Raw genomic sequence first — 24,309 nt, 5'->3', positions numbered from 1 at the left:
CTATTCTTCATCTGTACAAAATATTTATCTAAAAGCTGTTGCAATACTCATCCTGATAAGCATAATGGAATGCAGATGCTGCAAGGGTGACCAGAACTTTGGAGTAGTGGAACAATATTGCTTCAAAGTACATAATGAGAATATTAATCAGGATTATATTTGCAGATATCTAGTTACAGCAGTTTTGTGAAGCTTTTTGAACATGTTTTAAAAATGTTCTTAGGAGCATACAATTTACATTTAGGTATTACACCTCTGCATTTTATAGAGAGTGTTTCACACTACTCTGTGTGGCATTGTCTTACACAACGTTAAGTTACATAAGTAAACACAATTTTATGTAAGTAAAATTCTTCAGAAGATGCTTTGTACCGATTGTTGCTGAGTCGAGCAAGTGCTGATGACTACTTAGGCTAAAGCCTGTAGGCATTGTTGCCAGTACCATTGATTCTTCCCCCCCTAACTGAAGCATTTCTTCTTGGTGTTAGCTAACCACAATGAAACTTGTTTTCCTGTGAGCCATAAGACATGTTGCATGAAATTTTAGTTCACATTTTATATAGGCAGATACTAAGTATAAGGTAGGTAATGGGCACAGATGGGAAATAATAGAGCAGATGTTCATGGTTTGACAATGGTGCTGTACAATTATTAGTTAAGTGAAGCTGCTGCAGTATATAAAGGATTGCAATATATATTAGCGTGCTTATAACTTGCTAGGTTAACATGATTAAATTAACCTTGTATGAGAAGTGAGTAGTTCACTGTACATATTTTTTATTTTGATTCTAGGTTTTGATTCTAGATTAAACAATTTCTAGCATATCTGACATGAGAATATTATATTAATTGCCCTCATGACTGCATATCATCTTCAACTCCTCATATTCACAGAAGTTCAGTTTGAAGGGAGTAAAACTATCAAAGCTGATTATAAGATGAAAATTTAGATCTTTCTAGAATGTCTACCTCTATCAGCAATTTTAGCAGACCTGTCCTGAATTCAAAATAAAACGGGTTATCCTGGCATGTCTTAAACCAGAAAATTGATTCAGCATGGATGTGAAGTCATTCTTTCTGAATGTGCTATAGTTTCCTAGTGCTATATTTCTCAAATTCATTGTCACCTTCTGTGGGGACTCAGGCCTTGTTACCCTCCTCTTGAATTTGCAGAATGAGGTGTATATAGCTAAGAGGAATTTTCACAGGTATTGATCAAAACTAAGCCTCTGCTTTATGTGCCATGAAGAACTTCTATGAAGACAAGTCTGTATGCACAGATGTATTCTCTGTGGGAGGACCAGATCTAGACTCCTCCATTTACCTTTTAACGGTTAATCACCATTACCTTTCTGACAATCAGCATGATGAATAGGCACTTTAAATCATATTTTAATCAAGGGATTGCAGTACATAAATACAGTTCTTGTAAGAGTTGTCAAATCCTGTTGCCTAGTCTTCCTCTGAGCCTCTGTAGCAGCATTTTTACTTTGGCAATCCCCTGGATTGGTGAGATAGTAAATGTAGGCTATATTCTCCTGAGAAGCATTGATACTAAACCCCTGTGTTCTTTCTCCATTTTAGGTGACTTTGCTGTGCTTCTTAAAGCAGGTATGACAGTAAAGCAAGCTATTGTGTACAACCTCCTGTCTGCCATGATGGCTTACATAGGAATGCTGATAGGCACAGCAGTGGGACAGTATGCTAATAACATCACCCTGTGGATCTTTGCAATCACTGCAGGCATGTTCCTCTATGTGGCATTGGTTGACATGGTAAGGTTGTTATGATTCTGTGTCATTTTTGCATTCCATGCATAAAACCTAGGACTTGAAGTGGCACCTATGACAGAACTTTTTTTGTTATATGCATAAAATATCTGTAGACAGTAAATGGCTGTTTCTGTTCTACGACTTTTTAAAATGTTGCAGATACTTTGAGAGATGTGAAGTTTTATAGTTGCTTGCTTGTTTGGGTTTCTGCTACCAAAGTCTGCCACTGACTCCTGTTAAAATACAAAAACTACAGGGGGGCTGGGAAAGCCACTTACACTTCCCACTAATGAACTAGTAAAAATAATAACTTCCCACTAATAAAAATAGGATGACTGGTTTTGTGGATGGGGCATTAGACGCTGGAGTTCAATCCAGTATTTAGAATAGTTCTTCACTAAAATTTAATCTTCATGTATTTCATTCTGGAAAGCTTAGTCTGAACCCTTAGCATGAGCAGCTGGTAATACATAGCTCTTGTGGTGATCAGCTTTTTAAAAAATTATGTGGTGGAAAAATGCTGTTGCATCAAGAACATATAGGTACATTATATTTAGTGTGTGTACACTGTAGATCCAGATCCTTCAGGCAGTAATGCATTTGTGCATACGGTATCAGTCCATATTCAGTCCTGATTTCTCTCCTAACCAGCTTCAGAGCTGCATTTAAATAAGCCAATTTTCTCACTTCTTGTCTTTCCCAAGCCCAATGATGATGAAATCCATTTTCATTTTTGATGTATTTTGTAATGCCCCTTTCTGCCTTAACATACAGAGAAAAAGATGCGTCACTTCCCTGGATTTTAAGGACAGATCTTATATTGTGTTAAATTATTAACCAATTAGACTAGGAACTCCAACCTAGTTAAAGCTTTAATTCATAAGGGTTCAGACAGCTTTTTGTGGAGTAGCTTCCTAGATTTCAGTTGCTTCATTCACAAACTACTCTTTCCTAGTACAGACACCTAAAGCAGAGGCAAGCTTCCTCACAACTGTTATTGTTCTCCTCAGCTAGACTAAGTAGCCATCTACCTATTATCAGTAGATTGCCACTTGGATCACCTGGTGTGGCTACATACTGCTTATAGAAAAGTACTTAAATGTAACTGGAGTTCTGGCTTTGAGTGGTGTTCCAGCAGAGATTTTGTTCAACCTCATGGCATCTCCGTAGAGGGTTGGGTTTAGTGGAATGAGGACCAGCCTGTTTTAGTTTTCAGTTGTGGGTAAAATGGAATATTTTACTGTCCTGAAGTATTTTAAACCATGCATTTTCTTCAGCTTTCCAAATTTTCTTCAGAGATTTTGTTGCTGTACCTGGTAACTCTGTTTGTTAGCCTACACTGCTAGTTCTGCTCTCCTGCATACATTTGTGCTGACTATCCTGTTTTCAAACCACGTTTTTTAGCAGCTTCCTTAAAAGTTAACTGGTATAGGAGGGAAACGTATGATGTTTGACTCTCACTGGCTGACTTGTCAAAGCAGGCAGGCATCTGTCAGTTACTTCAAGCCACTGACACAGACTTAGGTTTTCAGCAATTCTCACTGAAACAGCATGACATCTTTGTCAGATCATTGTCTATGAAGCTGTCAGACGTCTGCTCTGCTGTGGGCTGATTGTATTATTTCCCTGGTGCTAACTAAAGCAGCTGACGTTATGAAGATCCCTCTGCCCTTTGCTGCTGTGGCCAATAGTTGCCAGTTCCTAGCCATGGCTGCTCAGTCTGGTTTCTCAGCCTCAGTGGTATCATTGAAGCACCAGTGAAGACCGCTGAAAGCGAGGGTTCAGTTTCCGCTGAATTTCCTGGTATCAGCAGAAGCCGTCTTGGCCGTTCTGCTCTTTAGCAAATTTACCTCTGTGGTTAGTTCTATGTTCAGCACTACTGCCACATTGGTGCTTAAGAAACTTAGTGCCAGTGGGGCTTCCAGCTTACTTCTAGGTGGCACCCTCCATGTCTGAGCACTTTCTCTTAAACTCAGCTTTGGTTCTGAAGATCCCATGTTAGTCCCATTAGTAGTCATCAAATGGGAGCTTGAGCACAGGTCAAGGCAGGACACAGTGGCGGAGGCTACTCCTGTGATCTTCAGCTCATTCAGTCCTGCTTGCCATTAGGTCCTTTATGACTAGGACTCATGGAAGCCAAGCATTGGCCATCACACCATGGGATATTTCACTTCATTATGGAGACTTTAATTTGTAAATCCACTCTAGTGATGAAGTTGTTCTAATCTATTACAAGGTAAGTAAGTCCTTTTCAGGGCTTGCTAAATAGTGTCTGCATAGCTGAGAGTGATCTTTTATGCAACTTTAGATGTTCTACAGTAGCCTATAATTACCACTTGCTTATAAGTAAGTCCTGTGGCTGATACTTATTTCCTGTACTTATTTTGACTGAAGACATCATGTGTAAAGGAAAGCAGTATTTTCATTCTTTTATTCCTTGTCCTTTTCCTCAGTCATCATAGTAGCAACCAAATAGTCAAGCCCCAATGGTCTGACTAAACAAGAGCAGGAAAAGTTCCGCAAGACACACTTGAAACTGCACCAGATTTCTGTCTTGATGTTTCCATAATCATCTCCCTCCTTCTCAAAGACCTTGTTATCTGACACTTAATAAGAACAGATTTTGATCCCTCCCCAGCTTGATAGAGGTTCACATAGGTGCAGTTCTCCATCCATTCCTTAGACCAGCCCATTCAGAATGGACTTTTTGGTATTGTTGCATCCAACTGTCCTGAAGTTTGTCTAATTACGTGTTTTCTAATGGTAAGCATGCTCTTCTCCAGTAGAACCTAAACTCAGGCCTTTCTTTCTAAATCCTTCAGTCTTTCCATGATCTCTTGTGACGTTTCATTTGGTGATAACTATCAGAAGAATAATCATAATATCCTCTTTCCTGACACTGCTGGTTTAGTTAGAATGAGTACATTGAATTTTCCTATATTCCTTCCCAGTCCAACTTGAATCATTTCATCTTACTGGAAAATAAATTTATCTATCATCTGCTATATTTTTCATTCCTTACACCTCTAGGGCTGAAACTAAGCTTTCAGCTTCAAGAGGGTGTTATTTTTTTTTCTGCTGACAGGACCAGACTCTTTATACGGTCCCTGAAATTGGTCACATCAATAGCTAATAAAGCAAAAAGTTTAGTAATCTTCAGATGTGCTGTCAAAGTAGATAACCAGCAGTGTTAAAGCCCATTATACTAATACTAAGGTGAAGCCTTTTTTCATCCAGGCAATGTTCCACCAGATCTCAAAAAACATCTGTGGCTTCTCTGAATAGTTTCTTCTTCATGCATACCAAGCTGCTATCATCTGAAGTTCTGTTTATACCTCCTTTAGCTACTGCAGCATTGCAGAGACATCAAAGTTGAAGCAGTACTGTGTAGAGTGTTAGGCAGTAGCTATATTCAAATGAGGCACTTCAAGGAGATTTGCCTCCAGGTAAATGTGAATATGCAAGAGGTTCCTACAGTGCTCGTGCATGTGTGGGCTGTATCTCAAAGATGGAGGGAGGGCTTTTGCCAGTAACAAGTTCTTGCAGTGCACAGCCTCCTTCCCTCTCAAAGTCTTTCCAGGACCCTTTCTACACTGGGATTCTGCAGCTGAGGGAGAGCAAAAAGTGGCACTGGTCTGCTCTGCCTGCCTACTCTGGCTCTGAGTACAAGAAGGAGGAGCTTGAGCGCGTCCCTTCGGATATGGCGACAGTAAAAATAAATATTTTTAAGAAAGACAGTGATGGGGAGTGCACCCATAGCACTGGTTACTGTTAAACAACCTTTTTTTTTCTATTTTAAAGGGGTCTTTTACTTGCTGTTCAGTTCCCCAGTTTTGGGAATATATGACAGCTGTCACTATCAGTAGCTAAAAGACTTCCACTTCTACTCATCATGCTCTTCCTTTTCATGGCCATGACTGGAAACCTTGGAAGTTTTGGAGACAGAGCACTGTGCTCTTCCTAGGCTTTGAAACAGATGCCAGAATACTCCTTGATTATTCTTAACAGCATCTTTAGAGTTGGAACAGCAATATTATGTCTCTGTAGAAGTTGATTACAAAATTTGAATTACGTGCAGATCTTCCATTCAAGAAACATGAAGGTGAGAATTGGCAGTAGCAATTCTAGCACAATTCTCTGATTAGGTTTTGTATTACTTGGTAAATACAACTCTGATCTATTAAAAAGAAAATAATTCTGCAACAAATCTTGCCTGACAACATGAGAGCTATGTAGCAATCTTCAGCAGTGTAAAGTCTGTGATTACTTCATTTATTCTTACTGACTTAACGGTACTTTGTAATTTGGTGTAGTGCTTGCTGTTAAGCTGCCTGCTCTATTGTATAGGTGATAAACATTTTTCACACCAGTATATTTTTTTATATTTAAATGCTCAGTGGGTCAAATTAATTGTCAGCTTTATGTATCTTTTTGAAATAGAGTAATACAAGACCAGATAGGTAATATATTTAGGTTTTTAGCAGATCTGATGCTCTGATAATTTGTCATTTTCTGTTGTGCAGTATTCAGGTACTCGGAATAACTAAAACTATTCTAGCCTATCTAATGAAGAGCAATAAATAGGACTCACGCTGTGTACTACCTGAAGTTTCCATTTTGTTCTTCTGTACTAAGTATGTCTTGAAGGAATTCCTTCATTTACTTCATGCTTTCTTGAAATAATTTCTTTGTAAAATATTTTATTTCTCTTCTGTATGGGTGGCTTTGTAAGACGCTTAATAAGATTTATTTTTACATCTTTCAAGACCACTATTACTGATTTGTTGCTTTTGTCAGTACTGTTTGACTTTTCTTCATAGGTGAGGAATATATAGAATATCCAGAGCTTTCAGAATTTTTTTTATAGCTTCACATAGAATTTCTCTTGAATTACTTGTAGCTGTTATTCCCATATTTAAAAGGGACATGTATGTGAATATGTGTAAGCATGTAACATGACAAATGAATGGCTAAGTTAATCAGCAAAGTAATTGTAAAGGGTATATTTATAGCAACGCAATTACTGCAAAAATAGTTAAAGATTTTTATTATGTTTATTTGAGCATGACAATTTTCATTGAGTAAAAGAACTCAAAAGAGCAGAGCTTGGAGAGTGCTGGGCTGGTCCTTGAGGAAGTTGAAGTTCAAGTAGATATGTGATCCAGTAAAAGCTTAAGAAAAAAAAGTTCAAAGGAAAGGAAAGGCATTTTTAGTTTGTTTTGTAAATACATTATGTGATCATGTTTTTAATCAAATTTACTGGTTAGGTAGAGTTTAAGCTATGTCTTAGTGTATTGGGTTTATAACTGAATCCTGGAGTGTTTATTCTTGACAATATCACCTTGTGAACTTTTCTGTGTATAAGTGGAATAGAGGTGAAATAACTTGCTAAATTGTTTTTCCTTTTAGCTTCCAGAAATGCTTCATGGAGATGGAGATAATGAAGAGCATGGTTATTGTCCCGTGGGGCAGTTCGTTCTTCAGAATCTAGGCCTGCTTCTTGGATTTGCCATCATGCTGGTGATTGCCCTCTATGAAGATAAAATTGTGCTTGACATCCAGTTTTGACCTAATTCTGGTAATCACTGTGGTTACAATAATGTTACTGTATGGCTTCAAGTCTGCACTGTTTCACTGTATGCACATTGCTCAGAGGAAAAGCAGTGGCTTGCACTACTTACACAACTACAGTATATTCATTTCTGTGTAGATTAACTTCTGCTTTTTTTCTAATTCAAATCAGATGATATCACCCAATGCATCTTCTAAACTCAAGTGATCAACAATTAGGAAATACTGAATACAAGAAATAAATGCCAAGTTCAGTGTACTATATAGGAAGCACTGCTTGCTTAAGACAGAAAAAGTACAGCGAATGATCTACTCATTTGGGAAAATACCATTTCATTAGTACATTTGAACAGAACCCAGAAAATGTTACAACTGAAATTCATACCTCTGCAAGGAACCTATGTAAGCTTTTAGTGCCACATAAGTATTAAGTAAGTAGCACATGTGTCTCTCTCTCTATATGTATAGATATATAGAGAGAGAGAGAGATAGATATATACAGATATGCATGCATATATATGTGTGTGTGTATATTATTCATTCTGTGCCGATTCTTCTGCATATGGGTGACTTGAAGTGCTAAATCTTACAACAGCACGTGATTGGAAACCACTGTGCCGTTTTAAATTTTAAAAAAGAAACCCAAAACCTAAACACTGTTTAAATTCTTAGAGTATGTGTTAAGCTGCACTCCATCATTATAAACTTCATGTGTAAGAAGGCAGGCTGTTGCAATATACGCTGCAAAGTGCTATGTTCTGTCGAGGACCAGTTTGACAATGTTTTTCCTGACTAAGATTTATTTGATGTTTGTTCCTTGATATTAGTAGGAAAATGCAAAATGCGGTAGAATTAGCGTTAGCTTGGGGAAATCCCTGATGTTGGAGTTATTGAGCTATTTCTGATTCTTTTTTACAGATGCTAAACATGTATTGTGTGCCACTTGCAGCATAAACTACTGAAGAATTGTGGCTGTGAATTTGTGCAAACTCTTTTAACAGAGAATCCGTATGGGAATTTCTCCACATTTTTAAATAATTATTTTGGACTGTTTTCTCGTCTTCATGTTAAAACAATCCAAAATGCAAGATGGTAGTTACTGAACCTGGGCACAAAGGTTAAATTATGCTCTCTGTATGTAGTACTGGTAGGTTATTTACAATACTGTAATATCAGATCAAAATCTGTTTCTACAATGCCTTGATATCAGACATTGTAGCACCGGCCATTTCTGGCAGCGGAGGGTATGTAAGAAGATTTCTACTTCCAGCATAAAGGAGTTAATTTCTATGATTTTTTTTTTACCGTTTTGGTATTTAAATTAGAGTATTAAAAAGCAGACGTGATAGATCTGTGGTATGTGTAATTGGGAAGGATAGACTGCAAATTTGGGCCTTAACTTGCTGGGATCAGCTGTCCTACATCGGATTGTGCCGATACGCTTATATTGCCAGACATGAGTTAGTTCTTCTTGTACCCATCTCCTTAAAAAAATTGTGAGTTTGTGAGGAGTGCAAGTTGATTCTGTAGTACCAGTCCTAAGCATGGTAGTAGCCTTTTTTAAAACATACAGTTTGTCTTCTTTTATGTGTATGCCAGGTAAAAGCTGTATTTTGACTATGTGCCGTAAGTTTTGTTTCAGTCTGCTTGGTGCCAGTGTAGCTGCTAAAAACACTGATCCTAACGCCTTTAACGAGAGCCAGTTGGTATCTTCATTCCATTTCAAGTTAATGTGTGTTTCCTGTGGCCCTTTACTTTTTGAAGCGTCATTGGTCAGTTTAGTTTTTAGTGGGAGCAGCTCATGTTTTAAAGATATCGGTTGGTTCTTGCCAGTATTTCTTCCTAATGTGCAGCATCAAGAAACAGTATTAAGGGTCCATTTCAAAGGGCGCGGTTTCTTCAGTGAAGAAGCCAAAAGCCCAGAGTTCAGGCATGCAACCATTTGATGCTCTGAATTCAGGTTTTCTTTTTTCTTCTATAAACACGTTTACTGTTGGACCCTAATTAGTAAAACACACTGTTAACTTCAGATTACTGAATTTCTGCAGTGTAAATATCCTGGGTGACATTTTTTCATAGTGCCCATGTTAGGTCACTGAATACCATTTTCAAAGAAGAGACTTAACTCACTGGATACCTTCTGAGGATCTAAGTTTAAACAGCCTGTTTCTTATGTATTAAACTGACCCTTAATTTTCCTTTTCTGTTAATTCTGTCGAGTATAAGGGGGTCATTATGTGGTTGAGCTGATATTTTGTCAAATCATTTTTTAAAGTTTATTTCTTTTAATTCTTTTCAAATGAAGATTTCTGTACTTCAGGTAGTATATTTACTTTTGTATTAGTTGGAATATGGTTATAGCTTAATACACTGCCTCTATAGGAAAATAGTTAACTTCCTTCCAAGACCATCTTCAGACAAGGGAAAAACATGGTCCTTGAAGGTAGGTACTGTATTTTTCATTAAATATGGGTTGTTCCCTTTAATTTTCTAGTATTTATTACAAGTTATGAAGAGCAGTATAACAGCTGTGACTTCTATATTTTCCACCAGTATTGAATTCCAAGTGATTCTAATGTACGCTTTTGAGTCATGTTACAGACAATCTGAATTCCACTACATTTCTACTTGGCTTCAACATTCCATTCTGCTTGAATCCAGAGTCTCATTTAACTTGTATTTGTTGGAGGGCATAAATGTTACTTGTATATTACAATGCTGTCACCGTGTGACATCCCATATGAATTTTGATGTAGATCACATTGCACTCAATCCGCTGTGATTACGCTTAGAAAATATTGTAGTTGCTAGATGCAGTGTGATTTTTTTTTTTTTTTTTTTTTTTTTTAATTTTTCTTTCCCCTCCCCATTAACAATTGAGTCTATGGTTTAAAATGTGATTATGGTCCTATAAGATAACTTGCTGAGCTATCAGTCTTTTTGTTATAACTAAATAATTTTTTAAAATTTTATAAAGCTGGAAATGATCAAATGCTGTTTTGTTCATTGTCAACAGTGTTGTGTTCATTTTATGTATGTTCCTTATAAATAAGGAGCCTTCAGAAAATAAAATTATTCAAGGAGCAGATATTTTTGTTGGCTTTTACAAGGTTTTATTGTGCACCTGTGTATTTTAGGTTTTTTTTTTCAAATCTCATGAAAGGCACAAATGCAACATTGTAAACAAACTCATTTTGATTTCTCTTTTTACGTGAAATTTCAAGACTGACATACATCCCTTGTAAGTGATCTGGAAAATGCACCTACCTGCGTAAATTGTGACAGGTTTATGAGTTAAGCTGACATAATAACGCCACACCCCGCCTGATCCAGTGTTCTTGTGGTTTGTCTGAAGGCAGAGTCATTGCGATGACAAAGTTGGTGGAATGGCCTGTAGTTGACAGGATCCCTCTTCTCTCGCTGGTCTTGTACACTGGGGCCAGGTAACTTGGTCGCTGTGGAATGTCTGCTCTCTTACATGGCTTTAGCCATATCTGCAGTAAAGAATAAAATAATCCTTTTCATCTTGGTTAGGAAAAAAACTAGGGAAACAGTTTTGGCTTGGCCAAAGTATCTTGACATTGTTGGGTTTTTGTTTTGTTTGCTTTTTAACACATAGCTGTGAAAACCAGTTTCTTGTTTCCTCTTTCTTAGCAGATTGCTTCCTCTCCCATAATATGCAACACCAAACTTCTGTCACTGTCATTATTAGCAAAGGATTCTCAGCTCCTCTCAGACACTTAATTTCTATTTCAACACAAAACATTTCAGTTAAATAATTTTCTTTTTTAAGAATTACCCTGTTACTTCCTTCAACACTAGAACTTGGGAGTGTTAGTACTATGGTATTTGTTGGTATGTAATACTATAAAATGTCACCAAACAAAAGATACTGACCACAGGTACTGTATCATAGAGGATTTTTGGATGAGATTCTCCTAGCTTCTTAGTTTGCCTGTTCCAGCGTGCTCCATCCAAGAACAATCCCTGAACGTAGACCCCTGAATCAGTTGGAAGAGATACTATATTATGCAAAAACTGAAAATGTCTTCTAGCCAACAGCAGCAGCTAGTGCAATGCACTTTGCAAAATATCGGTTAATTGAGTGTGTGGGACTTTGTCAATTTTGTGTGTTCCAAGTGATGATAAAATAACTGAGTATAACACTCAAACTTTGAGTATAACATCTTATACTTCATTACAATTTATTATGATTACAATTCTATAAAATTTTATAAAGTTACAATGTCTAGCAATATCATAGTGTATCCAGCCTTTTCTGAACGTTGAACATTGAATGACGGAGCTGAAAAATTATTCCACGGTACAGGACACTATTTTTACAGTTGTCATTATTACAGACTTTTCTGTATGTACTACATATTGTCAGCTTTACTGTTTCCAAAGTTGGAGATTTGATCGTATAAACAGTCTTTCACTAGTTAGTCCTCACACTGTTTCATTGCTGATGTTTCAAAGTGCTACTGGCTTATACCTTTCTCAAGCAGTTCATTAAGGGAGTAAAGAAAAAAAAAAGTCTTTAAATGTTTAAAAAACATAAATACCTGTATTTTGACATGTCATAATGACATGACAGAATGACAGCTGTCATTCCATCAGCTCTCCAGAAGAAAAAAAAAAAAAGTGACAGCAACATCTGTTTTTCATCAAACTTGCACCTTCTTGCTACATAGACTGAAAACTGTAACTTCTAAAACAAAAAGTAAACATGCCCCAACAGAAAATGACTGGATGTGGCTCTCCCAGGCAACCTACCAAGCCCTTCTTTTTACACAACTTCCAGTCAAACTGATCCTCAGAAAAGTATTAAAAAGAGTATTAAGAACAGTTCAGTTTATTCTGTCCTTTTTTCTAAAGAAGGACAGGCTAACAAACATATCTGCAACTGAAACCTAAGGTAAGTAATATATAATAAAGTGGTCTGATGAAAAATGGGACTTTTCCACCTCGAGCAATCCCCTATTGCACATTGTGATCATATCCCTAAGATATTTTTCTAGGCATAGTTAAGTAGCATACCCAACTTCTGTGGTAAATGTTTGGTTTTCCTTGGCTTAGGAAAATATGCATCTTCAGACATATATGCTAATGGAGTGAAATAAAGTTGGGGGGGGGGGGAGGCAAGCTTGATATCACTTGAAAGTTTGATCTGTTGTGGGAAGTTGGGGGTAAGGAGTGTCCTCTGTTGGTGTTATTTATCATCTGCATGCTAATCCAGGAGGTGAACTAATCTCACTAATCTTAAATTTTTAAGGACTTAAATAGTATTTTGCCGCTTAGCTTTTTGTGTATCTCATGGGGAGCAGTGCAGTTATGTATGTTTTCCAGCTGAATTCATTAACTTAATTGCATAACTCTGAGTTTGCAAATTAATGTTATCTTCTGAATATATCAGCAAAGGCAGATAATTGTGTCATGCATACTCACCATCTTCAGGAGCAATTTCATATTCCTTGTCTTCTAGCACTTCATAGTCAAATTCTAGTAGGTCTATTGGAATGGTGTATTTTCTGGCGTAGTTCTGCTGGGCACCTGTTAAGAATGCTTGAGTGAAGAAGAATCCCGAAATCCAGAAGACCGGTGGAGTTCCATTTTCATACCACAGCTGCAGCAGCAAAAGAGAGAGAGGAGGACAAAAGAAAAAAACTGCCTTTTATTTCTTTTAGTATTTAGGAAAGCAAATATCTTCTAGAATAACAGCAGAAGTAATTTCTCCCTTTGTGAATCCAGGATTGTCTTTTTCTTTTCTGAAAGCAGTGGAACTCTGGATGGCTGCCATGTGTTTTTAAAATGTCACTAGCTTCTGTTTTTAAAAAAAAACACAACCAACCAACTAAACACCCTCAAACAAAAAAAAACCCCCAACACTGTTGCCTGGAAATACTTAGCTTGACTTATTCAGACTAAGTCTGTTAAACATACATCATCCTTCTAAGTTCATCAAATGAGTGTTCAATTCTTCTCTCTCTCTCTCTCTCTCATTATTGAAGGCTGTTCAGCATTGACCTTTGTTTCTCTGTGCAAATGACAGATACTTTTTTTTTTTGCAGGCTGTTTTCTCTTTGAAAGGCTCATATCTCTCTTCCAGGGCCAGTGTCACATGTTGTAAGTGTGTACAGCAAGTTGAAGATGAGGAGGGATGATTTCCTCATGAGGAGGATATGTGGCCTAATTAAACTTCTGTTGACTGGGGGGGGGGGCGCGGACAGGGAGGGGTTTTTTTGTTTGGGTTGGTTTGTTTGCGGGTTTTTTTAATAGCTTACACCGTGGAGGCCTCTGTATAAAAATGATTTTTAAAAATGCCAAAATTCATTGGATTTGTTTGTAATATATGTGAGGTCTGTTGCAGTGGTGAATATTTACTGCATGCAGGAAGAACTCTTTCTGATCGTTGCAAACATCAGTTTTGAATAATGTCTGAAAAAATTTTGCTACAACTATCTGCTGAAGAGAATTACAGTGAAGACAACTAAACTACTTGTCTCTACTAATAAGTAGCTTTCAATTCAAGAAATAAAAAAATCATCCTCATAGCTATTGGCAGTTTTCCATTTGTACAAGTTTAATTTCTGTCCTGGATTCTGTTTAAGAAATGGCACTTTTGTTCTTTACACATACTGCTGTCAGGCTTGCTACAGATGAAAGTGGAAGTTACTGAGGTGTGTTGGCTGGGTGATGTGTGTCCAAAAACATAAAATAGAGGTTCTCTGGAAATCCAGATTTGCTGAATAACCTTCTAGGCCTAAAACTGGATGCTTCTTTTGATTTTTTTAAATTTTTTTTATTTACTTATGATTTTTGTTCCTAGATCTTTTGTCTGTCTTGGGACCTGCTCTTATAACAGATATGGAGTAGGCAACCTGCAATGAGATTGGTTTTCTTCAGCTGACTGAGATTACTAAGCCACAGAATGGTGCTGAGACTCTAGATATTACTCATTTAAACTCAGTTTTGGGAATCTGCACTCTTACAGGTGAAGGAACCCCACTGATTCTCCCTAACTCATCCAGCTTTCTTCTCCAGCACTTTATTGAAAGTTTGGTACTTGACTTTAACATAAGATTTTGTGTCAAAGTGTTTTACTAATTTAAGTTTGCTCACTGGAAAAGGAACTCAACAGTGCTTTCCTAAGTTCTATTTTAATTAACTTCATTACCACCACCAGATCTATGTGCAGTTTAACAAGCCCTTGGTAAATTCACTTCATAAGGCCAATTCTGTCATACAGTATTACTGACATACTGCAGCTCTCTTTGTGAGGTTTAGGGTATGTGGCAAAATGTAGTGCTTCATTAGATGCTGCGATGAGCAAACAGCTATACAAAACAGATGCACAAATGAACTGAACTTTACCTGTCAGTTATTCAGTGGAAGTAATTAATGTGTGTGTTCACTTGTGGAGATGTCACCTGACATCAATAGACAAAAATAATAAGTGGCATTGAACAATTGGCATAAATGGTCATGCTCACCTGTAAGAACTTCAGTCTATTAAGGAAGTCAGTCACATAGCTGCCCAGAGGCTTGAGGCTTGGGTAAGACTTACTCATCCATAGTCCTGGAATTTTGCCTTTCAGAATGCTGCTTACCACTTCTTCCAGTTCAGCAGACATCACTACTAACCCCTAAAAGAAATTTTGGAAAGGAAGATGTCAAAATACTTTGCCTAACAAGCTTGCTTTAACAATTAAAAAAATCAACATCACACTCTGTCCAACAGATGCTATAAACTTCTAGCCAAGTCAGACAGGAGCAACACTGAAAACAAGAATAATGGACATAATGGATTTCATAAAAAGCTACTGCAGTCTTCTGTCTGATCTGGTAGTTAGTCACTAGATTGGTCAGGGAAAAGGTCCATAGCCTCTTTCGGAGAAAACTGCCCATACTGGAAAATTCTCCCTTCTCATCCTTCCTCAGAAACATGGTCTTCCCAGAGCACTTCTCAGTTTTACTGACTGTAAATACTGTTTTTTATTATTATTTAAAGTTTCCTCAAAACTCTGTGACATTGCTGCAAGTGCCTTATTCTAAAGTGGCAGACTTTTCAGCTTGTAGTTTGGCTTTAACAGGGAGCAGAGTGGCGTTTGTGGGTTATTTGGGGAGGGGGTTTTTGGTTTGTTTTTTTTAAATGCCTTATCAGCCTTAAGCTATAACAGATAAATAAAAATTACCCAAAGTGACTTTTTTCCTGCTTTTTTTCTGTATTTTGCACAGCAGTAGCTTTTGATTCCTACTGAGAACAAATATCAACTTTAGACTGTGATATCTTAACTGGAATCCTCACTGGCAGTAATTTGCTATTTGAGGTGTTGAGGAGATCTGCTTTCATCTGTAAGAAATTGTGTGAGGTGCTTCAGTCTTTCAGGCCATTGAGGCAGAAAACCAGATGTGAACCTAGTTACTGCTTGCCTTATTTGCTAGCAAATCTGTAGTTAAAAACTTTCTGATTCAGTTTCTCTACAGTAGGCACAGTAGTACTTTTATATTCCATTGTACTCCTATCAGTTTTAAGATACAGATCAATAAATCAGTTTGGAATCTGGATGCTTTAAAGTGTTTGACTGACCGACCTGAATCGGACTTCAGGGTCAGTTCTCTAAGCTATTTGCATTGGGTCTAGGTTCTAGGTATACGCCTTAAAAGGTTATCTTCAGCTCACCTTTATTGCTTTCTGGATGTTAACACAGGAGTCCCGTATTGTCTGCAGTAACTTGTTAAAGCGTCCCATCTCTTGGACAAGCACAGTATTCATACTTTGAGTATAAGTTGTTGGATATCTTCTCATTGCTGCTTCAATGTCAAAATTTGGAGGAAGTTTGCTCAGGATGTCACCTGTGACTTCATGAACAACTTCATTGGTGGATTTTGCACCACCATCAGATGCCCGAGACTAGAGAGAGCCAAACATTTGGATGTATTTTGAGAAAAAGAAAGAGGACTTAGGAAAGCAAGTAGTTAAAATGCAGGAAAATAGAGCTGTTATAAAGGCATTGTTTAAAAGATCATTGCAGTTCCAACACTCTTTCCCTGTGACTGAAATTAATTTGTTTGAGAGCTTCCTATATTATTGCAATAAGTTATTAGCTTAGAACTAACAAAATCTGGTTTCTTACAGGTTTGTGTCCTTCTCTTTTTTTGCTGAAATCCTGCTTCCACAGTAAACCAATCTTTCTCCCCCCATCTTGGATGTACCCATCAGCACCACTGGCTGGCCAGGTGCCGTGAAACAGCACAGAGCAGTGCCAAGTTCGGTCTTGCTGTCCCTCCATGTCCCTCTTGCTCTCTATATTCAGCTCTTCATTTTCATCATGAAGCTTACAGGAACCATAGTATCCCCAGATTGTACCTGGCTTACAAACTGGACTGAAATGGGCCAAGAAGTTGAATATTGTTAAAAGCTGGGGGGAGGAGAAGATAGGCAAACTGACTGTACGATCACAGAAGCTATGTTTCATTAGGAAGACGGGAAAAATACAAAGCCAAAAAAGCCTTAAAAGATTCTTAAGTGGAGCAGTAATTTCACTAGAATGGAGATATAATACAATAAGGTACAGTAAAAACTGAAAAAAAGTCTGAACATACTAATGTGGAGACAGAGTAGAAAGTTACAGTAAGATGGTGTGTGACTTTTACTCTTTACATACCTGTGTAAGAAGAATGTTATCAAATAACAGTTGCGTTTCTGACTGATCCTTGGCAATATCAGCGTTTGCGTTCATTCCAAATACCTCCGGGGAAGGATTCAGTGGAAGTGTCTTTGTATATTCAATATAGCTTTGGTACTGAAAAAAGATATATTCTAGACTTAAAAGGAGATGCAGAAACAGCCCATGACAGGCTGCAAGCTGTGTCTCAAAACCACTACAGACTTTCCTAGTGTAACGAATACAGTGTGTAAACTAAGTTATAAAAGGAAATACAGGGGCTGACTGTGCCTCAGCTTCCTTTGGTCCATCCTCTTACCCTGAAATCAGGATTGGCTTTGCGTAAATAATTTCTGACAAAATTTCTGGCAGCTGTTGGAAATTCTCTTACAAAGTAAGATACCTAGTGCAAGGGGCTGCAGGCCCTTTCTGGGCCCACTGCTTGCCAAGTTTTGCTGATGTGTAACATAACTCTCCTGTGCAATAAATTAAGCTGATGACTATGTTCTTTCTACCTCCAGCAGACATGATCAACTAATTCTCTTATGCCTATTTTATAAAGCTTTTAACTTCAGCAGGCTGTGTTTCTCCCTTACTGTCCCCAAGCATGCTGACTCACACAGAGCAAGGTCAATTTAATTGGCAGTAGTTGGGGTTTTTTTTCACATTATTTCTGTTTCTTAGAAGTCACTGAAACAAGTCCTAATAGAATGTGAGATTAAGCCACAAAAGCAAGCAGTGACAGCAGTAAGCACTGAGGCACATATCAATGTCAGGAAAGATAGATCTATATTTTAAAAATATAAGCTGTTGGGAATTCTGTTGTTCTGGGATACTTACATCCCCTTCAGGAGGAGCAAAATAAAGGCCACTTGGATCAAATTTATAATCTACATTTGTAATGATTTCTGAGCAAAAGAACATGTTCAGAATACTACGGAGCGTACGCCGATCCCAGTCATCAGTGACTCTGCCACCATAATTGCATTCTCCAGTCATATAGCGGAGAGCATCATGTGGCACCTCCTGAAAAAAAGCAAGACAATGATCTGAACTGCAGTCTAGCACTTCTATGGACAGCCATATTGGTATAATTGTAATTTATTTGGAAGTCATCTAGAATTCTTACTGGAAAGTTTAAAAACTGTTATTTACTTTTGCTAGTTCATGCTTGTACCATTGATCTCCTGATCTTCAAATACTTTAATAATCATCTATCAAGTCACCCAGCACCTTCTTTTGAAGAATAATAGCACCAAAAATAACCATAGTAATGCAGCTGGAACTCCCTGAGTACAAGTTCATGGAAAACTTTTCCAAAAGTATCTCTACTTGTTTGGCTATACATACTTATAAAATAAATGTATGCTGTCACAGGGCTATAGCTATGCTTATACTTTTTTTTTTTTTTTTTAGAAAATAAAAGCAAACATGCTTAAAGTCTTGAGGGCAGGAGAAGCTGGATTCCTCTTAGGTGCATAAAAGGAACAAATTACAAATGATGAGATAAATTGTTTACAGGAAGTCAGGGCAAAAGTGGGTGATACGCTGAGAACTGAGATAAAGCAAACCAGTTGAAAAAAGTACCAGGAAATCTGTTTACTATGTACAAGTTACTATCTTTCGGCGGGGGGAGGGGGGGAGGCGAGGAAGCTTCCCTCCCTCCTAGGCACTACATTTGCTTATAAGCTTTGGTCCTATAATGGGAGGACATCCCCTCAGACACACCCCACACCCCCCCAGCCCTTCATTCTCTGGCAGGAAAAGAAACGCACACCTTCATGCAGTTGCTTTCTCATGCTGAATCACAAGTTACCTATTAACCACATTGATAACCAAAAACACTGCAGGCTGACAGTGGTTTGAAAATAACACCCCGTTCCTGCCCCCAGCCATAACTTTAACAGATTCTGGCTATAGTGGGTTGCCTAGGAAGCTGGAACATAGAGAAGTGGCACGTATTGCTAGCAAATTGCAGAGGCTTCTATGAACCACTGCCTAGATCTGCAAACAGGGAAGGAAACACCATCTGCCAAATTTACACAAATAGATCAAGGTTGTTATTAATCTGCAACAGTCCAGCGTCTAGTATTATCCCTATCATTAAGTAAATCACAGTTAGCAATTAAGTAGTTTAATATGATATTTCACAGCTTGCAGTAACATTGCCAACAGCTGAATCCACAGCTCCTGCCTAAGGACAGGATAAGATTCCAATGAATAAGGCAACTATATGAAACAAACACTGCTCTGTTTTGCATGGCAGAACTTCTAAATTGTAATTTGAAAGTTTCCCACATTAGTTATATACTGATCATGGTATACTAACCATTTGAAATGAATTGCAAGTAGACCTTGGTTTCTAATTCACTGCCCCCACTAAACTCCTGCTGTGGCAGCACTCAGCCTGCAATTAGTACATGCACCAACAGCCCTAGAAAGTGCAAGCAAGGCCCGGTGACTGCTGTGAGAGGTTGCTATACCTCGTACTGGTCAAGGAAGATGTGCAGCTGCTGCACGCTGATGCGCAGGTCGGTCTCATTGAACTCGTACGGAATGTTCCAACCCAACGGCCCAAAATTCCGCCTTTCTTGCACCAGCGCGTGGAAGAAGCAGAGGCCATACAGCAATGTCTTGAACTCAGCCTTAAAACCAAATGCAAGACCATTAATAATTCATAGCTGGTTTAAACCATTTCATTTTTTCTCACGTCCTGCACAGCAGTGCTGTCTGAGTCAGTCAAAACCCAGTCAGTGTCTCCTGCTCTGGTAACATACTGTTTATGAGTCAGGGGTAGCTTTTTCTTGACATACAACAACCTTCAGCAAGAAGTCATCAAATTGTCGTAAGCATCAGTTCTAAATATTGTCTTAAACCACTGTGAACCCTCAAAGCAATTTCATTTTTAAAGCTATGTATCCATGGATATGTAATTAATATACATGACACGTACAACTATGTGTATGAGACCATGTACCTATGAATTTTTTTTTTTTTTTTTTACACGATTGTATTATAAAACGTTCACAAAATATTTCTGCTTTTTTTCTTCTCATTATCAAGATAGGATTTCAGGCCCTTACAGAAAAACTTCAGATAGGAACTTTTGTTTCATTTTTTAATTGAGACCATTTAGTAAAGTATATGACCTCATTTAGAGGTCATATATTAGAAAAATAATGTAAAATACGCTTGCAAACAAACATTTAATTATGAAAAGAGTGGTTAGGATTTTTCCCAGTCTTACTTTTTGGTTTTTAAACTAGAGAGCTGTATTATTAATGCCATAGCACAAAATCGCAATTGAAGAAGTAGGAGACGAGCAATAAAATAAAAATTAAATTTACTTCACTATTGCCAGTAATCAAAACCAGTTTCATTGCAGTGGAAGACAACTATTTAATTTGGGAGGGTTTTTCCCCATGTGACATACACAGTCATCAGGGTCTGCTTTAACTGATTTACAAAGTTACAATACAGCATTACTAACAGGTTTTCTGCAGCTGTTGAAGAAGTCAGGATCAGATATTGGATCCATCAGGTATGAACGAATTATATTGGCCCGTAAACCTTTTGGTGCTTCATTAGTCATCTTCACTCCGTTCTGAAGTACAGACACTGGGAACGTGGCAGATGGGTAACTGGTGAGCCAAATTCGGAAATCTGGATGTGTTGTATCAGGGTTTAGCTCCTACAATAAACACATATAAATACAGGCAATTGGAAGACACAACAGATTAATATATACCTCAAGTGTTATAATTAAAGCTTTTTTTTCTTTTTTTTTTTAATGGGAAAATACACCAGTCCAAAATTTAATTTCTTAGATGCTTATATGTGATTATAGCAAAGTCACAGTCATCAATGACTCAATGACAACTTGCCTTCTACAGCTGGTGTATTTTTATTCAACACTTCAGTATTTTGAACTAAAATTTGTCCTCTCTCTGCATGTTTGTGGAATATAGGAACAAAACCAAGTGCAGGCTCTGTACTACCAGACCAATGTTATGTATACTTTGCCCATTTACTGCACTTACTGTCACACAGCTGTTCTGGGAAGGCCTATAGCAATAATATGTATACATCAGAAATGTGTTAAGTTTATGGGGGGGGGGGGGGGAGGAAGAAGTATACACCAGTACCTCTTTGGAAACCTATATCTGTTCAAGAGGAAAATTCCTTAGCATGCTGCTTTTCTGCAGCAATAGACATATGATGAAAGCTCTTGGCCTGAAGAAACTGTGGTAGCAGCTGGGATTTACTATTCAAGGAATGGGCCAGACCCACCATGTTTGTGAGCACTTTCTACTCCAGCAGGCAGAAGGAAAAAGACAGAATCAATATGTGATGATTACCCTTATATAATGGGAATCATCATAAAGTATACTAAGCTGGCTTTTCACTCGCCTGTATGGATCAGGCACAGGTTCAAAAGTATTTATAAGAAGATAATACTTTTTTTACCTCACAGACTCTTTCTAGTATTGGCATCCATGAACTTGCTAGATGGCAATTTTGCAGAACTATCCATGTTCCTTCCTTCACTGCCTTCTCTATCATTTTCATGGCTATTGGACCTTGGCCTTGACCAAGTGACAGAGAACTAAGCTTTGTACCACCATATCCCTGCATATAGAAAGCATATTATAAGTAAGAATAATATGGCATAAATACACTAAACCTTCTAGTATGACAGTTCACATCTATATGTATTCTTGAGACAGTTAATGTACATTATCTTCCAAAAACCAGTCTAAATCTTTTTTTTCATGTCATTCCAGTTGACTAAAACCTTTTCTCTATCTTCCAGTGAAAAGCTCCAACTACACATCCATTTAATCAGGAACTGTAAAATTCTGACAGTTTCAAAATACTCCTGAAAACAGTATGCTCTTTAAGGAGGTAGACCACCTACTATAAAACACAGGATACATTTGCAGCTTGGTGGTTGGAGACTTGAAGTATGTCTGTCATTCTCAACAGCACAGAATTCTGACAGAATAATAATCAGGAAATGCAAGAAATACATCTTACCAGAAAAGAGCAACTTTCTAGTATTATAACAGTACTCTTCTACATAAGAACTAGTTTAGGCTGTTAGGAATTTTTTGTTTTAAATGCCATAATGACAGTGAAAGCCAACAAAAATCCATATTTGAATTCTGAGGTGCAAATGCCACCCAAGACCCTACGGTCCTATATTACTATAGTGTTTTTTATTAAGTAATATATTACACATAATGCTTATTAGAAAAAAAATACCGTTTTCAGATAAGATTCCTTAAAATTAATATTTAAACCATTAGGGTCTTTTTCCATTTGAGATTACACAAACTAATTAGTTAAATAGATCATGACATCCCAACATTATAAAATATGCCAAAAATATTTAACATACAATTACTTATAAACAATAGACAAATTATTCATTCCTAAAAACAATTCACCTACATTAATCAGTGCTTTGTGTCAAAGAGAATAATGAGATCAATTTTAACATGTTTTGGGGCAGTTAAAAACAGGTTTTTGAGCTTACTTTGCCACTTCAACTTTTACTTAAATAAAGGTCCTTCATAAAAACGTATGCGTGCACACACACACACAAGCATCAACTACATTAAAAAAGTCTGGAGATATTAAAATACCTGATCATCAGCAAACTTAAGAAGGGCTGCCATGGGGTCGGCACCAGGAGAAAGTATAAATATCAGTGGTGCACAAGAATGACTATCAGAAAATGCTTTTGACAAATCAAATGGAGGTGGCTCAATAAACGGAGAGCCCAGGTTGTGAATGATAAATTCCTGCACCATTGGTATTAGCTAAAAAAAAAAAAAAGGGAAAATAGAATTAAAGTGTCCTATTTTTTGTGTAAGCATTAACATATATTACTCTAAACATTTTAATATAAATTTCAAGGACAGTATTCCTGCATGTAAAATTAGATACTAGTACAGTCCCAGAGAAATCAGTTATTTAGCATGTGTAAACCTAAGCAAAATAGATGCTCTAAGAGGGTTGAAATTGGAAGTCCTATGCAAATGATCCTTAATCTCATTTCTGTCACCACATCTGGACAGACTAATGTGCTGGTATAGGAAGCCGATTTTTTTCAGCACTTGCTCCATCTGTATTATGGAGGGGATTTCAATTTTCAAGTCTTATAATGTAACACCTTTCAAAGGTGTCAAGATCTTGGCTTAGAAAACTGCTGTGTACAGCAGTCTTGTACACACCAGAGTTTAAACTTCATACTGAAGTTAACTGGGCTCTGTACCAAAATGAGAAACAATTTATAAAATGACAGCTTAATGCTTTGATCCTGTAAAACCTTACAGATATAATTCTTTTAAATATCACCATTCATTCTATCTCTGGACACACTCTAGAGTATTTTACAATAACCACCTCCCCTTTAAAGAAATGCAACAGTATTTGCAAATGTGATACTAGGATTTAATCTCTGAACATGAAATTCAAGAAATGCTAAAAGTTTCAAATAGCAATGTTAATTCAGCTGTTTTGGTCACAATCAGTATAATATTTTTAAAAATTTTATGTGTAAAATTGCTGTATTCATAACTAGAGTTTTTAACGTGCATTTTTGACATTTCAGTTATAAAATGTGTAATTTTCATACTGCATTAGCATAGGTGCTTTCAGCTAATGAATATATAGTGTGCCACGTACACAGAATGTGACACAGCAGAAAAAAAAATCCAGTAGCTTCATTCCTCTTGATTGTCCTGCTCATGAACTCACCTGTGGTTTTACCTGCTTTAAAACTTACTCTGCTTTACAGGTGTAATGTGTCACCAATTAGCATAATGCCTTAAATTCGAGAGCAGGAGAGAGGCTCTGGGCTATGCTAATTGCAGGCTTTACAGATGGAGAGGCTCCTGAAAGAGCTTTGTTCAGCTTCCAAGCTCTTGAGTGATTTTAAGGATATGTATGAATATGAGAACCGTTTAAAAACCTTCACAAACTGGCCTTTTATAGAGAACTGCAAGTGCACTCCGGAGAACGTAAGTCTGAAAAATGGATATTTTAACTATACCTTATTTTTTATGTACTGTGCCTGAATGTGAGGTCATTGTTAAGTATAGTCATTCTCAAGAAGAGTCGTGAACTTCCGCTAAGCCTGAAGAAGATGAAAAGTTGAATATTCCAACTTTGCTCTGTACCCTGCTCAGAAATACTGTAGTAGGATGACTAGCTTCTGCATGTTCAGCTCACTAGTCTAGCTACAGAATTTAACATAGTTACTTTTCTTGGTTTCACTTTTTTGTTCTTGT

The 24,309-nt window shown here is 37.3% G+C and overlaps 2 protein-coding genes across 7 annotated transcripts in view; one reads left to right on the top strand and one right to left on the bottom strand.

Annotated features, from left to right (window-relative positions):
* SLC39A10 (solute carrier family 39 member 10) overlaps positions 1-10,431 on the top strand; it is a 93,858-nt gene extending 83,427 nt beyond the window's left edge. For 5 of the 6 annotated variants that reach the window (XM_069781864.1, XM_069781862.1, XM_069781860.1 and 2 more), the window contains exons 9-10: positions 1,585-1,775; positions 7,182-10,431. In XM_069781864.1, coding sequence (XP_069637965.1) covers positions 1,585-1,775; positions 7,182-7,340 — 350 coding nt within the window. In that variant the 3' untranslated portion in view covers positions 7,341-10,431. The remainder of the gene's footprint in view (positions 1-1,584; positions 1,776-7,181) is intronic. The other variant, XM_069781859.1, reaches the window with a different exon arrangement.
* A 16-nt stretch (positions 10,432-10,447) lies between these two features.
* The window catches only part of DNAH7 (dynein axonemal heavy chain 7), a 115,714-nt gene continuing 101,852 nt past the window's right edge, over positions 10,448-24,309 (bottom strand). Inside the window, exons 54-64 of the mRNA XM_069781866.1 lie at positions 22,660-22,836; positions 21,479-21,640; positions 20,502-20,702; positions 19,495-19,656; positions 17,852-18,037; positions 17,012-17,149; positions 16,027-16,257; positions 14,837-14,989; positions 12,792-12,969; positions 11,241-11,344; positions 10,448-10,837 (exon numbers count right to left, since the gene is read on the bottom strand). Coding sequence (XP_069637967.1) covers positions 10,631-10,837; positions 11,241-11,344; positions 12,792-12,969; positions 14,837-14,989; positions 16,027-16,257; positions 17,012-17,149; positions 17,852-18,037; positions 19,495-19,656; positions 20,502-20,702; positions 21,479-21,640; positions 22,660-22,836 — 1,899 coding nt within the window. The 3' untranslated portion in view covers positions 10,448-10,630. The remainder of the gene's footprint in view (positions 10,838-11,240; positions 11,345-12,791; positions 12,970-14,836; positions 14,990-16,026; positions 16,258-17,011; positions 17,150-17,851; positions 18,038-19,494; positions 19,657-20,501; positions 20,703-21,478; positions 21,641-22,659; positions 22,837-24,309) is intronic.

Source organism: Haliaeetus albicilla, chromosome 4 (assembly GCF_947461875.1).
Source record: "Haliaeetus albicilla chromosome 4, bHalAlb1.1, whole genome shotgun sequence".
Lineage (NCBI taxonomy): Eukaryota > Metazoa > Chordata > Aves > Accipitriformes > Accipitridae > Haliaeetus > Haliaeetus albicilla.
This window is presented reverse-complemented; position numbering and strand designations above follow the sequence as displayed.